This window comes from Heloderma suspectum, chromosome 1 (assembly GCF_057233095.1).
Source record: "Heloderma suspectum isolate Gila_16-S chromosome 1, 16-S_ref, whole genome shotgun sequence".
NCBI classification, from domain to species: Eukaryota; Metazoa; Chordata; class Lepidosauria; order Squamata; family Helodermatidae; genus Heloderma; species Heloderma suspectum.
Genome location: NC_139458.1, coordinates 289,225,046 through 289,241,357, shown reverse-complemented (window position 1 = coordinate 289,241,357; position 16,312 = coordinate 289,225,046). Strand labels below are relative to the sequence as shown.

General features: G+C 42.2%; 1 protein-coding gene across 10 annotated transcripts in view; it reads right to left on the bottom strand.

The window, feature by feature from the left end:
- The window catches only part of PRIM2 (DNA primase subunit 2), a 108,808-nt gene that overhangs the window by 87,340 nt on the left and 5,156 nt on the right, over window positions 1-16,312 (bottom strand). For 8 of the 10 annotated variants that reach the window (XM_084826844.1, XM_084826848.1, XM_084826846.1 and 5 more), the window contains 2 exons: window positions 14,160-14,239; window positions 7,110-7,230 (listed from right to left, as the gene is read on the bottom strand). In XM_084826844.1, the coding sequence (XP_084682970.1) occupies window positions 7,110-7,230; window positions 14,160-14,239 (201 nt within the window). Of the gene's footprint in view, window positions 1-7,109; window positions 7,231-14,155; window positions 14,240-16,312 lie in introns of all 10 variants that reach the window. The other 2 variants (XM_084826854.1, XM_084826853.1) reach the window with 1 other exon arrangement.

The following is a 16,312-nucleotide window of genomic DNA, read 5'->3' as shown; positions in this document are numbered from 1 at the left end:
AGGATAATGTAAGCCGCCTTGGGTTCCTTGCAAGAGGAAAAAAGGCGGGGTATAAATGCAATAAATAAAATAAATAAATCTCACTGGTTCTCTCAATTCCACCAGGTTTTTGTTATGCCCACTATGTGTGTGTGCGCGCGCGCACACACATGTTCTCTTTTAAAACCAAGTACTCAAACTCTTCCTTCTTAGCTTGGAGGTTTCTAGTATTAGCATAGGAACACCTATACATGGTGTCCCTTCTCCAGATGCCTCTGGTGCATGCATTGTCACCTTCATCCCCAAGGCCAGGGATGATTCAGCCCAAAATGGAATCTACCCTGATCTTGTTGGCTTTTTCCCAGAGGTCAGTTTAAAATCTGTTCTGCCACTTTTTCAATGTTAAGCGCCAGCAGTCTAGCTCCATTGTGGTTCAAGTGGAACTCTTTCATACAGGCTCAACTTGTCCCAAAATATTCCTGAGTGCCTAACAAACAAAATCCCTCTTCCCTATACTACCATCTCATCCATGCATTGAGATCCCTCAGCTTTGCCTGTCTAGCTCACTTTGAGTGTGGCACAGGTGGCATTTCTGAGAAAGCTACCTTGGAGGTCATGGCTTTCAACCACCTACCTAGCAACCTAGGTTTGGCTTCCAGGACCTCACAACTACATTTTCCCATGTCACTGGTGCTGACGTGCACGCTGACTCCACCCCAGGACTATCTACCAAATTACTTAGACGATGTGTGATATCTACAGTCTTTACAACCGGCAGGTAATTCACCACGTGGACTACATGCTGATCACAAACCCAGCTATGTCTCTAATGATCCTAACCACTAATTCTGATAGTTTACACATGATGCCGTAATGGCATTATGGGTCCCCAACTTTAAAAGACTACAGACTGATGTACTCAATACCAGGGAAGTTTTAAGGGTGAGCTCCTTCAGTGTAATATTAGTGTAAGGCTCAAACAGGGTCCCCATTAGACCCATCAGAACTCAGTTCAGGTTCCAGGTTAGCAACTGGTGCACCAAAGTAGAGTTTAAGGCAGGAATGGGGAAACTCCAGCTTGCAGGCTGAATCCAACCTGCTGCTCAATGTGATTATGCTCACAACTAGATTAATTAAAAAACCCAACAAACTAAAAATGCAGTCCAGAGCAGCTACGTTATCAAGCTGGCTGCTTTAAATCTCCACACCGAACATCAGGAGGCTGCAACCCAACCTGAAAGTCAGCTTGTGCTGGTGGAGAGATGAACAGGTGGGGGAGGGATAGCCAGGAAGTAGCCACAGGACACAGGATCAACTGTGCAGGGCATTAGATTGACCTCTTGGTCACAATCTCAGCCCAACCAGCTCCTCTCAGTCACTTCTCAATGACAGACCAGTGTTAAGGCATGGCGAATGTTGGCGAGAAAAGAGAACACGTGTACAGCAGCTGTGGCACAAGGAAAGGGTTTGCCCATTCTGCTTGCACCACCCTGTCAAACAAATTCTGGATAAGGTGCCAAACAAGGTTTTCTAGCCCAGGTTCCCACATGACAATGGAAATTAGTGAACACTAGCAGCTGCCATTCTTTGCAGCTATTCAACGCTGGTTTAGATAGGCCTTTTGTCTGATCCAGCACAGCTCTTATATTTTGCAGACACTGTGACCACTGAAACCCAAAAGTGGTTTGGATTCTACTACTAAAATTCAAATTGGTGAGAAACCACACCAACAAAGCACTTCAAAAATGTAAATGAACTAACTACTATTAAAACCCAGTTATCCTCACGTTACTTTCACAAAAAGTCAAGAACTCTCAGTTCACTGAGATGAATTACAAGTGTCCTCATACTTTCTTCGACTGGTCAATTAAAAAAGCTTGACAGTGAAATAAAATGAAAGAGGCCTGCTCTTATTGGAACAATTCAGTGATAAACCAGCAAACTGAAAAACTTCCATTTTCACTGCTTAACAAACCTCTCCAAAGACACCCTTTTAAAAAATCGCAACAAAATCAAAGAGCAGCTACCTGGGGGAAAAAACTGAACTTTACCAACTTCTGCTGCCTATTCCCCTTTTATTCTGCCCAGCAGGCCAGTAACCGCATGACAGAGCATTAGCTCCTCCAACTGACTATTCCAGGACATGGTTTTTTCCTCCCTCAGTAGTACAGAAAATGCACTCTTGGCAGAATTTGATTTAAGAATATGCAATATGTGTGTATGTTTTTATTTATATATATATATATATATGTATATATATACACACAAACACACACACACACACGTGTGTGTGTGTGTGCACGTGCATGAGAGAGAGAGAGAGAGTGAGAGAGGGAGAGAAAGAACCATGTACAGATTTCCATGAAGTTCAAACAGTGGATTGTCTAATGAAAACTATATAGTCCACAACCTCAGGAAATACATTAGTACCAATATGATGCAATTCATTATAACATTTGATCATGCTGCATCTTGTCATTTTTCATTTGCTAAACTCAGCACAACCAGTTTTTTTTAAAGGTGTAGCATCAGTGTTAAAAAAAAAAGATTCACAGTTGTTGCTGTTTTTTTCCCGTCAGAGCCCAGGGTCGATAAATCCACAAGTATAAGCGTCACTAGGGATGTATGGATTCTGTAAAATCTGTTCCATCTGTGTTTCACAGGTTGTCAAGCGCCTTTTGTTCTGTCGTCCGCCCACTGGTGGAAATTGATTTTTTATAGTTTCCAAATGTGGGCAAATTTGCATTTGTGCAAACTTCACATATGCAAAAACGAGCAAATACCAACAAAATGTGTGAATCCCCCCAAAATGCACATAGCCTATGGAGGAAATACACATTTTTGGCTGTTTTTTTCAACTTTTGCATATTTTTCTACGACGAAATTTAGGCAAAATTCCCAAAGGTTAGAGAAACGGTCCTTCGGAATCTGCCCGATAGGAGAAAAGCTGGTCTTTTCATAAAAATCTGAACTCATTTGGTTCTGTTGCAGATTTCTCCGACATCCCTAAGCCACACACATTTAACTCTCATTGATATCTACGAGGCTTAGGTATGCCCAACTTTGCACTAGATTGTGACCAGGATCTGCCTGCCAGTACAACAATAAGGCATCCTTGAAACAGCTCAGCATACAGGAAACATGACAATAAGATCACAACCAGGCGCCACTCATCCACAGAGCAAATGCTCCTCGTCCTCTGACACAGAATACTCCAAGCAGTCTCCAGCAAGAACCCTAATTAACACTACCAGGGTTCCTTCTTAATCAGGCCAAAAATTTGCACATGGTAGGTCAGAGGCTATGGGTTGCAAACATGAGATCCATGACCTATCCCCAGTTCTTTAACCACAGAGTATTTTCTCCCCATTTAAAAAAACCCTATTTATATTTTAATGAGGGACCTTCTCTTCTATTCTTAAAAGATGTCTAGGTGCAACAACTGTTGACACCTGGAGCTCATTATCTGTTTCTGACATTTTAAAAGATCTTATAAAAGAACTAGTTTCCTTCACTGATAAAACATGAGATACTAGATCCAGCTATAGTGCTCGCTTCTGCTATGATTAAAGCATCACAGCCCTAAAAATAAGTTACCTGCGTTTGCATAGCCCCTTTGATGGCCACTGTCACCTTAAATGTCAGCATTTACTCATAGAGAGTGGTTCTGTGCTTGTAACAGACTCTGCATGTAGGTTTTGTACAGTATTTTACAGTCAGTCCATACAATATTTTAAACCCTTGGTTTTCTCAATACATCTGGGTGGAAACAAACAGAGAAGCTTTTCTTCAACAAAAATATCCAACCCAGTATGGATTATACACAACTAATGAAAGCTTCTATACTGAATTTTGGTATTAGTTTAACATCTGGTTAATGATATCTGGTGACACAGGCTAGTACCCAAATGTTAGGCCTACTTAGAGTAGACCCACTTAAGTCATGACTAACTTAAGTGCCATTCGTTTCAATGGGTCTACTCTACATAGGACTAACATCAGATACTACCCAAAGTGTAACTCTCTGGACTTTATTAATAAACCAAGGTCAAAGGAGAAGAGTCTCAAAGTTCTTCTGCCTTCTCCTCTGGTTTTTCTCATATGAAACTTAGAAGTAGGAAGACTAATCAATTAAGTTAAGAGGACAGGAGGGAAGCTGGCAGCATGATCCCATCCTTGCCCATCAATGTGGACACTGGGCTGGATCTAGACTTGCACTCAGGGGAATTGTGCTTGGGCAGGGCAGCAATTTCGGCTGATTCCTCCTTCCCTCTGAAGCCATCTGAAAACCTGCTCTGGAGGGTTGGGGGACTCTCCAGAACAGGATGGGAGGTGGTGCTGGGGGAAGGGAGAATTGACCCAAATCACTGTGTTTCCCACCTTACTCCAGTAGGAAGCCTCTGCCAGAACCTGGGTCTCTCTCTGAACAGAAGGAGCCCTTCCATTTATGGAGGAGAAGATATGGATCCAACCCATTATATCAAATAATATGTATAACAAAATGTACCAGCTTCACATGACGTGCTGTAGTTCAAATGGGAAAGCCACCAATACAAGTTTTTGAAAAAGTACTTTTTTCGGATTTTCTGGAAAAGTAAATGTATTATGCCACTTGTCATAATACAAATGGCATAATACTTGTGAACTGAAGTATTCTGAACTGAAACCTCTTGCAGTTGTCTGCTGTTGGAGATTTGACCTTTTCTTAGGAAACAAAAGTGTAACTAAACAGAAACCTCTGTACAAATCTTGCTAATCCTAGTCGTTCACTTGTACCATACTAGAATAACTTTATCAGCAAAAGTGACCTTCAAAAACTTCATTTTAACCCATCTCCTTCACATATCCTTCCTCCAGCATGGTTACAAAACAAGAAATGCTACTCGCTGACAATGTCTAATGCAGCACCCAAGTGCTGTCAGGAACCTGGAGATCACAGTACAAAATCCTATCACGAAAATGCCCAAAGAGTTCCACACACATTCACCAGAAGTCTTTCAGTATGTTCATAGTCACTCTAATCATGTTTTTAAAATAACTGTACAAGGCCCAAAAGCTTTACCTCAATCCCATCCCTTTACAGTACCAAAATCAAAGAAAATGAGATGGAGCAAACTTTATAAGTAAGGACCTAGTGCAGGGGTGGGAAATGTATGGGTCTCCAGATGTTGCTGGACCGCAACTCAGCCCTAGCCTGCAGAGCCAATGGTGAGGGATGATGGGAGTTGCAGTCCAACAACATCTGGAGACCCATACATTCCCCATCACTGACCTACTGTTTTGTACACTGTGGTGAAGCTCCTATGTCCCTTTAAGCCAAGTAGTATGGCCTTATAAACCAGGATGTGAACCAGGAGAGCGCTCGTGCACACAGTCCATTCACCCCTGCTTAGCATGAGCAGGTAAACTAACCAGGAAGACGATAGCTTCTTGTGATGTCTGGGATTATGGTTTAAGTGCAACCAAAGAAGCCAGGATTATAAATCACCTTTAAACCAGTTTGTTGTTGGTTTACAAATCCTGGCTTGTTTGGGCACACTGAACCATAATTTTAGGATCAGACATCACAAGAAACGATAACCTTTTAGGTTAGTTCACCCACTCTGAGAGCCAGTGTGGTTTAGTGGTGAGAGTGTTGGACTGGGAGCCAGGAGAACTGGGTTCTAGTCCCCACTCAGCCATGGAAGCTCACTGAGTGGCTTTGGGCCAGTCACAGACTCTCAGCCCAACCTACCTCACAGGGTTGTTGTTCTGAGGATAAAATGAAGAGGAGGAGGAGGATTATGTACACTACCTTGGGTTCCTTGCAAGAGGAAAAAAAGGCGGGATAAATATTGAATAAATAAATAATATAATTACACAAAGGGGAGAGTGACGAGCATGTGTGCATGAGCACACTGCTTATTCCCATTTATTAAACCACAATTGCTGGCTTAAAGTGATGTGCAAGCATTGCCAGTAAGTAGGTAGTTGAATACAAGTCCTAGCAAAACTGTGCAACTCTCTTTGCCTTCATTAAAAGAAACTGAAACTTAACGGCATTACCTGCCACAGTGTGATTCACATCTTACCAAATGTGGCAAAGGGAAAATATCCATGAATTTGAATTAAAAATAATCTTATATCATTAAAAGGTGATTCAAAATGTGAATGCTGTAACAAGTCTTACTGATAGGAAGGGTATATCTCTACAGAGGACTTGTGACCCTCCAGATGTTTTCATCTACAAGTTCCATCAGCCCTAGCCAGCATCGCCAATGGTGAGGGATCATGCGAGTTGTAGACCAAAACATCTGTAGGGCCACAAGTTGCCCATCCCTCCTCTAGAATGCCTCCATAGGCACCTATGACTTCTCTAAAATGATGGCTGCCTATTAACGTGGCACAAGACTAATCAGTCAAATGAAGCCAAAAGGACCATGTCCAGATTAAGAATCTGTGCATCACACAGTCTCTACCATGTCCCTCAGAGTTTTCATCCATTAGCACTGATTTTTCAATAAGAATATTAACCCCTGTATTACATACAAGGTAAGAAACCTACTTAATTCAAAATCTCTGAATAAAATGGATGAGTTGTCAGTATGCCTTTTACGACCTAGTGCAGAAGTGTTTTCTAACCAAAAACAAGCTTGCCCTAGAAAAGGAATGCTCCCCCTGTTATGGTCCCATATGGCATGCATTCCTACAGGGATGAGTTTACATCAAACTGGAAAACTTATGCCGAGTGATGTCAGAACATGGATTCAGATATGTTGACATCAGTATTGTGTGTTGTCTTCATGCAACATAGTCCCCGTTTTTGCTTCTTTTGTACCAGGAACAACCACGCTGAAGATCCTCAGCACTGTGCACACAAGAACAGAAGATCTGTCATGAGGGACCGCTAGGGACCAAAATTCATTTCTACTGACAAGCACTGCAGCCCAAACAACTGCTACAGAGCAGAAAATTCAGAACTGAGTAGCAGCCAGCGGGTGAAAATGGGGGCGGGGGGGGGGAGTGTGTGCGCTTACAAACCTTATCCAGTCTTCCAACCAAATTTCAAGCATTTCTACACTACCACAAACACTAAGAATTCTGGAAGTAAAAGAAAAATTGCCACAAAATTCATTTGTCAAAGGACTTACAGCATCATATTTCAAATTAACATATCCAAGGAATTCTTCAATCAATGGGTCAGTTAGCTGAGTGAATCTGTAGCGGAAAAGATCCATTTCTTGTTGGATAAACCACCGCCTAAGCTCCTCCCTGCAATAGAATATTTAATACATGTTGAAATTCATTTAATTTAATAACACACCATGGTTCTCTAGATGCACCCTTTGAAAGATAAATGGCGTGGGGGAGGACTTAACTTGAAATTTTGTCACATTCAGGTTTCTATTACTGGAACTAAGTTCATTACATAATTTGTTTTTGAACAGCTGTCTTTAAAAAAATATTTCCAGTGCTCCTGTTTGTGGTATTTGCCCCTCCCACATTTCTTCTAGCTGGACAAAAGGAGCCAGCATAAGTAGTGACTCCTATAGTTTTTGAGAACATCTAGATACATGTTTATTCAGAACTGTTCTACTGAATTCCACTAAGACTGGTCAAAAGAAAAATCTGAGAACACTCAGACACCTGAAATGACTAAACAAAGCAAAACAACACACAGGAATATGATTGACTGATGACACCAGGTAGAGACTGAAACTGTTAACAAGTGCTGAAGAGTGTTGAAGTTTACTGCATGGTGACTGCATGTGTTCTGAAAAGCAGAAGGGAAGAAGCTAATGTGTTTATAGGGCCAAGGGTCTCTGCCAAAAGATAAAAAGACATCAGTCACTCTCCTCTCTTCCCATTTGGTGCTCAGTTCATAGCACCAAGAAAAATGTTGATGTGTTGAGACATCACATAAACCTGAAATACAGTTTCTTCCACTCATGCCAAAGCCATGACTTTTTAAATCAAAAATGTCAAATTCTGTATTTTTCCAAGCTCCTGATAACTTACTTCAAGGTAGGGCTGCATCCAGAGTTCCACTCACAGTAAGGCTCCCATTGGAGGAAGGGTGCAGAGCCATTTTTGCATTACAATGCTTTGCAGGTAGTAATGCAAATTGCAGTCGTGCGCACAACATGTGTCGGGGCAGGGGGAGAGGCTTCTTTTGCCCCCTGCGATCATCCAAACCCAGCTTTAGAGTAAACCCACTGAAATCAATGGGACTAATGTAAATCTTATGTAAATCTCATTGACATGAATGGGTCTAGGTATGACTAAGTATGCCAGCAAATTTGGAAAACACAAGAATGGCCAACAGATTGGAAAAGATCAACTTATATCCCCATACCAAAAAAGGGAAGCACCAAAGAATGTTCAAACTATCGAACGGTGGCACTTATTCCACATGCCAGTAAGGAAATGCTCAAGATCTTGCAAGGTAGACTCCAGCAATTCATGGAACGAGAGTTGCCAGATGTACAAGCTGGGTTTCGAAAAGGCAGAGGAACTAGAGACCAAATTGCCAATATCCGCTGGATAATGGAGAAAGCCAGGGTTTCAGAAAAACATCTATTTCTGTTTTATTGACTATTCTAAAGCCTTTGACTGTGTGGATCATCACAAATTGTGGCAAGTTCTTGGTGGTATGGGGATACCAAGTCATCTTGTCTGCCTCCTGAGGAATCTGTATAACGACCAAGTAGCAACGGTAAGAACAGACCACGGAACAATGGAGTGGTTTAAGATTGGGAAAGGAGTACGGCAGGGTTGTATACTCTCACCCTACCCATTCAACCTGTACGCAGAACACATCATGCGACGTGCTGGGCTTGATGAAGCCAAGGCTGGAGTTAAAATCGCTGGAAGAAAACATTAACAATCTCAGATATGCAGATGATACCACTTTGATGGCTGAAAGCGAGGAGGAGCTGAGGAACCTCATGATGAAGGTGAAAGAAGAAAGTGCAAAAGCTGGGTTGCAGTTAAACCTCAAAAAAACCAAGATTATGGCAACCAGCTTGACTGATCACTGGCAAACAGAGGGAGAAAACGTGGAGGCGGTGACAGACTTTGTCTTTCTAGGTGCAAAGATTACTGCAGATGCTGACTGCAGCCAGGAAATCAGAAGGCGTTTACTTCTTGGGAGGAAAGCAATGACAAATCTTGATAAAATAGTGAAGAGCAGAGATATCACACTGACAACAAAGGTCCGCATAGTGAAAGCAATGGTATTCCCCATAGTAACCTATGGCTGCGAGAGCTGGACCATAAGGAAAGCTGAGCAAAGGAAAATAGATGCTTTTGAACTGTGGTGCTGGAGGAAAATTCTGAGAGTGCCTTGGACTGCAAGAAGATCAAATCAGTCCACACTCCAGGAAATAAAGCCAGACTGCTCACTTGAGGGAATTATATTAAAGGCAAAACTGAAGTACTTTGGCCACATAATGAGAAGACAGGATACCCTGGAGAAGATGCTGATGCTAGGGAAAGTGGAAGGCAAAAGGAAGAGGGGCCGACCAAGGGCAAGATGGATGGATGATATTCTGGAGGTGACGGACTCGACCTTGGGGGAGCTGGGGGTGGCGACAGCCGACAGGAAGCTCTGGAGTGGGCTGGTCCATGAAGTCACGAAGAGTCAGAAGCGACTGACCGAATAAACAACAAAAATGACTAAGTCAGTATCCAACCTACGGAGTTTACAGATGCTAGCTACTGAAAGAAGCCCTTAGGAATATAAAAATATGGTACGTAATTTTTAAAGGATCAATTTCATGTTTTCCACAACTCCGCAAGTATTATGTAACCAATGGTAAGGATGCATAAACAACTCCACAAAATTTCTGCCTTTGTTTACTAAAGGTACTTTGTTTACTAAAAGTACTAAATATGTGGCAAGCAACAATTTACTCTCTCTTTCATGGGAAAATGAGTTATGGACAAATATAGAGTGAAATCGAGTTACATTAGCAAACAACGCAAAAAACATTTGTGAATAAAAGCAAAGAATGAAAATGCAATCTTTTGCCTCTTGGTGGCACTATTGAACCACTAAAATCTGACAGATTAACAATTTTAATTTTATTACTACCAAACCATCAGATTCACTGAAAAATAATGCCTGACATTTTCTTGTTATAAGCCACCAATGTTTACTTAAAAATATTAAGGTCGCAATCCTATGCATGTTTAGAGAGAAAAAAGTTCTACAACTCCCAGCATCCCCCAGCCAGCCATGCTGGGGGAGTTGTAGAACTTTTTTCTGTCTAAACATGCATAGGATTGTGACCTAAATTATTATTATAAACCCACCTCTTCAAAAGGCCTGGATTTTCTTCACTGATTAAACAATTACCTGCTTCCTAAAAAAGCCAATAGGTAATGGCTAGTCTCTGTAAGCAGTTTGTGCACTTTTACTTATTACTGATTTAAAATGGTTTTCAATTATTTAACTGTGTTACCATATTAGAAATATTTTATTTATTGATATGTTATGAACTGCTTTGGGGTGTATTTTCCTTATAAAAGAAAAAATACTATATAAATCTTTCCATAAGTAAATTTAGCACATATGTCCTATTTAACATACTGCAGCTTAGACTTCCAGAGGCAAAGGTGAGCCACAGGGCCAAACAGCCCATCACGGGTTAATATGACTGTGAGGAGCTGTGGTGCATGCCGGTCGCCATTATGAATACACAAACCCTGGCTGGGGGGTTACAGTAACTTGCAGTGTTGTACAAATCTAGCCAGAAGGGGTTATTTGCGGGTTAAATAACCTTAGCATAACTCTAAAACAGACCACTGTGGGCTGTCGTGTCATCCAAACCAGGTCACAGACTCAATTCAGACATTACACCAAGGCATGGCTTTTGCTAACCCAAGTTTAGAACAGGGGTGAGTAACCTCAGGATGTCCGGGGCCATTTTTGCCCCCCTGGACCCACCCACCGCGGGTCACAGTCTGCTGTGCAATCTGATTTTTAAAAAATTTAACAAAAATAAAAGGCATCCGGAACACTGTGGAGCACCAAAAAGGCCAAATTTAGCACTCCCTAATGCTGTGGACACCATTTGTTTTTGTTTTTTTAAAAAGTTTGTAAATTTTTTTTGCAGGGGGCAGTGAGGGCTGTCACAGGGGTTGTGTGCTGCCCACGCCTGGTTTAGAATCTAAACCATGGTTTGAGCTTTCAAATTAGCACAAAACAAGGTTAGAACTGCTTATCTGCTTGGTTTTCCTCTTTCCCAAAACTCCAGTTCATAAGCTCATGCCCTTCTCCGTGGGCCTGGTATGCACATAATGCTAAACCATGGCGTGGTTTGTTGAAATCTGGCTTGTCATTGTGTCCAAACCCATTCCAGCAAACAAACCATAGACTGGGTTCGCACGACACCTGATCATAGGTTGTCGTGTAAAACAAGCTGTGGTGGGTTGTCGTATTGTATGAACCTGGACTGCTTCCCACAGGGTGGCTTGTTTGGAGGCAACAAGCCACTCTGACAAATCATGCCTTGTTCTAGGGGTTGTTTTACCCACTATGGGTTGGCATGTTATCCAAACCCAGCAGAGCCAACCCATCGTGAGTTACAGCAATCAGGTACAGAGCTGGTCAGCAAGAGTGGCAAAAATGCCTCCCGCTCTTCCCGATCATGCCCACCTGAGCTGCCTCATGCCTCCCTCACCAGTGACAGCCCCTCTGACAATGCTCAAACAGCACTTTCGAGGCTGTCACTTGTTTACCAACCCCTTTAAAAAAAATTGCCACCAGATATTTGTGCAAATGTATTAAAATAATGAAATACTTTTAAATTATTTTTCTGGCCCCAGGAATGTGCACAAACACCTTCATAATTCGTGTTGATTTTTGTTGGGTTCTCGCAGCGGCGCAAGTGTGCACTTGCACCTGTCAGGTCTACGTAGCCTCGCCTTGGCAATATCCTCGTCAGTTTCAGCTGTGGAAGGGAAGGAAGTGCAGTATGAATCATAGAAGGAAATCGACAAGACTGTGTATAGGCTATTTTGACAGCCGTTCCGTTCGACAGGGACAGGTCAGGAAAAGAGGACAAGATCGCCCTCTTAGCGAGGTGATCCTCAGGGTTTTAAGAGTTGAACTGACAATTGTGTGTGCCTTGGTTCCACTCCACATTTCTCCTAGTAGCAAGTCCTTTTATGAGAGAAATAAGGTCCACCCCCTTTTTGCAGCTCTCATTTGGAGCAGTTGCTGCCACAGTTACCAAGAATGGGAGCTGGAAATAGGAATGGGAGCCTGTCAGTTCCCTTGTTTGTTTCATACTGCACTTCATTCCCTTTCACAGCCAAAACATACAAGAATATTGCCAAGGCAAGGCTACACAGATCTGACAGCCGCAAGTGCACACTTGCGCCGCTGCGAAAAACCAAGCAAATATTTTTTAAAGATTATGAAGACATTTGCACACACTCCTGGAGCCAAAAAGGACTCATGATCCGAGAGGGGAGGCGGATGGGACAGACAGACAAGACAGGTTCTGCCACACAGGACAATGGGATACTAGGTGGAGAACTGAGGGGGAAGGAGGGGGAGAACAACCCACAGGGAGCCCCATTGTCTGTCAGGTGCACCACAGGTTGTTCCAAAAATAACCCACATTGCGTAGCTTGTGTCGTGCAAACCCGTCTACTGTTTGCTAAACAGCTACAAACCACAAAAAGAAGCAAGAGACTGGGCTCACACAACATCACTGGGTTCACAAAACAAGAGTTGAATATGAGTTCAATGTGCATTGTCACTGAACTGTTGGTTGTTGTTGTTGTAACGTGGGTTATGCTTAGGCTGACCATACGTACCATTTTAAATGGGACAGTACCGTTTTTTTCATATTTCCCGACCATCCTATCGTTTTAATATGTCAATATGTCAATTCTGTCCCATTTTTAATTTTTTGTAAAAAACTGAACGCGTTTATCATAAGGCTCTATGCTAATCAATGCGTGCAGTAAAACTACTAGTGTGACGAAAGAGGAAGGTCCATTTACTTTCTCCAGTCAGAGCCAGGCTTCTTGAGCTAGTGACGCTCAGATGCTGCCCCCTGGCTTGTCTGCAGTGGCAGGGAATTCAAGAGGCAGTCGCTAAGCCCCATTCAGCATGTGGGAGCCAGGAGGGTGAGTCTTACTGTTATTTCTACCATCATTCCACCCATAGAGATTCTTTCTGCCCTACATTCAGTTTGATTCGGACTTTTCAGACTCATATTTCGGTTCAACAGGCTGTTAGCTTTTTTTTTTATTACAGCAGAATATTACATAACCCCGTCCCGTTTTTGTCATCCCAATATCCCATTTTTGTCTCAAGGAAATATGGTCAGCCTAGTTATGCTGTCTGAACCTAGCTACAATAACAAACCATAGTTTGTTAACCACGAACAACCCACAGTTCATAACCCAACAACAACCCATGAGTTCTCTTCATGGGTTGTTCATGGTTAACAAACAATGGTTTGTTAGCATGGCTGGGTTCAAACAACACAATAACCCATGTTTCAATAACAACTCATGTTTCAACAACCCATACTCAACCCTTGAGTGTGGGTTATCCTGTTGTCTGAACCCAGCTTTGTTGCTAGCTTGCAAAGTCTGGCTTGTTTAAATCATGGCTTGTTGTGATGTCTGAACCCAGAACTAGCTTGTTTGCACTGCTGCCTACCCTGAAACAGAGGCATTCAGCAAGAGCAGACTGAAAGCAAAATCACTCTGAAGGCTGGCAAAATCCGGGGGTGGGGGAGAGAAATGAGCCAGAAATAGGGAAAATAAGCTGAGGTTTGCTCGTCTCTAAGACAAGTCATGGTTAAAGCAACAAACCATGGTTAACATAAATCATGTCTTAGTGTTACATGTCAACACAGCAATCTCTGGGGACAAAGTGATGGCTGTAACTATAGTATTTGGAGCTTCCTTAACCATGTTTTGATGTGATGTCTGAATTGAGCCACTATCATTTTCACTTCAGAATTAGCAGCATTTTAAAGATCAGATTATTCTGAAAGGGAATGTTGCTCAATGGATAGCTAGAAATACAACTTTACAAATTATAAAATCCACAAGGGTGCGGATTGCGCATATATACACACACACACACACACACACACGTGTGTGCGTGCACGTATGCTTGTGTGTGCGCGCGTGTGTAATTCAACAATAACTGGACAAACAATACCTACGATTGGCAGTAGGCAAGGCGCAGTATGAAGTGAGAAATATGATCTTTTCTTCTTGCCTCATGTTCCTTATCAGCCAAAGCCTAATTACAAAAGAAAAGAAAATTTAGACAGCACCCAATGTAGCATATCATATACTGGGTGAAATCCAACACTGCATGAGCAGAAGGCAAACTTGCACAATGGATTTTCCCCTCCCCTTGAAGGCCCCTGTACTGCCACCCCAAAAACCCCTTCTCTAGAGAGTCAGGTGGAACTGCCAAACATTGCAGGTTGTTTCTTATGGGGCTGCAGTAGGAGGGGAAATTGTCAAATCGGAACTTTGTACAGGGAGGAAGAGGGGCAAGGAAAGATCCATTGCGTGAGCTGCTTTCCACCCATGCAACATCAAATTTCACCCACTATAAAAGTTTGAATACTTTACTATAAGAACGATTAAAAAGAGAGTAAGTTCTATAGCCCAACTGAACAAGGTGCAAAATAGTGGGGGTGGGTGACAGAGCCAGATGCAAAATGATGCATCCCCACCACATTCAAGATATAATTGGTGGGAAAACATACAAAAGATTTTTGGAGTGCCCTGAGAGATTCATTTAGCACCCTCTCTGATGGAATTATTTATTTGAAAAAAAAATCCCACTTTTCTTTATAAAATAAACTCAGCAGCTAACAAAAAGCAACAAGATAAAATACATGAGCCGCAATAAAAACTGCTCAAATTCCTAAAATTAATTTCATACATTAAAATCAAGAGCAGGATAAAAAAAATTCAGGAAGAGGGAGGCAGAACTTGAAGCTACATGAATGTGTAATAGTGGCCAGATTTGCTTCATTCAGGAAGGGGCGTAGCTGGTGCACCAGCCAAAGTTGTGCAAAAGTGCTCTTATTCAAGACCGCCACTTGAATGTCCAAGAGTAAGGTTGGATCCAGAAGCACTCTCAGCTTGCAGATCTTGTATTTCAAAGTAAGTACGACCCCATCCAGAACAGGACATATGACTATTTCTTGTTCAGCAATCCTATTGACCAACAGCACCCTCGTTCTATCTGGATTAAGCCTCAACTTAATTCAGTCCAATTCTGCACTCAAGACACAAATTCAAAACTTCCTCTGCTTCCCCTTTCATTTCAGATGAAGAGGAACAACAGAACTGGGTATCATTCACATATTAATGTTACTCAACCACAGATCCTCCCCTAGCAATTTCACACGCATGTCAGACAGCATATTCTGCCATATGAAGACATTTTTATTTCAACTGGCATTTGGTCTGGCAGTCTGATGCTATCTGGTTCCCCCACCATTTGATTATTTTGTAACTGTACAGTTTTATCTGCCACTCTGCCTATTTTATTTTGTCTGAGACTGTATTTTTATGTTGTAGCCACCTTTCATGGTTCTGCTTTTAGAATCAGAAATGTGGAGTATAGATATCTTTATAAATAAATTGAATTATGAGTCACAGAAAGAGCCCACTCTTTCTGGACAGTACATTGGGCAAGATAGTGAGCGAGCAGACAGAGAAAAGGAAGAGCTACTGCCTACATGATACCCTGCCTTTTCTTTCTAGGAAGCACTGGAAATTCTGCCTAGAAAGAAACTGGCCATTGGGGCAGCAAAATGTGGAAGGTTGATATATTGGGATACAACAGTCCCTTTCATCAAAATTTGGAGTGAAAATCTTTGGGTGTGTCCATCGCCATCCACTAGGTAGGGTGTGGGCCCTGCAACCCATTTCAGTTTTGATTCTCCTGTCACTCAAGGGAACCTAAGCAGCAGCAGGCTCAGAAGCCACAGCACCCTGGCATATGCCGACTGATGTCAACAACACACACCAAGGCCTCTGAACAGATCTAGCATAGCCTACATTGGGTTGGGCAGAAGGTAGATCTTCAGACGTTTTGGACTTCAAATCCCAGAAGCCCCTACCAGCACAGTCAATGATCAGGAAAGCTGAGAGTTGAAGTCCAGAACATCTGGAGATCTACTTTCTGCTCTCCTCTGGTCTACATGACAGGAGACCCAAGAGTTGCCAGTATGTACCCATTTTTAAGCTATCAGCACTCCCCATCTCCAGTAATGTTTCTTCCAGAATTGCCTCAACTACAAATTAAATACATTTATATTCAAAGAGTCAAAGATATATTATGCCATTT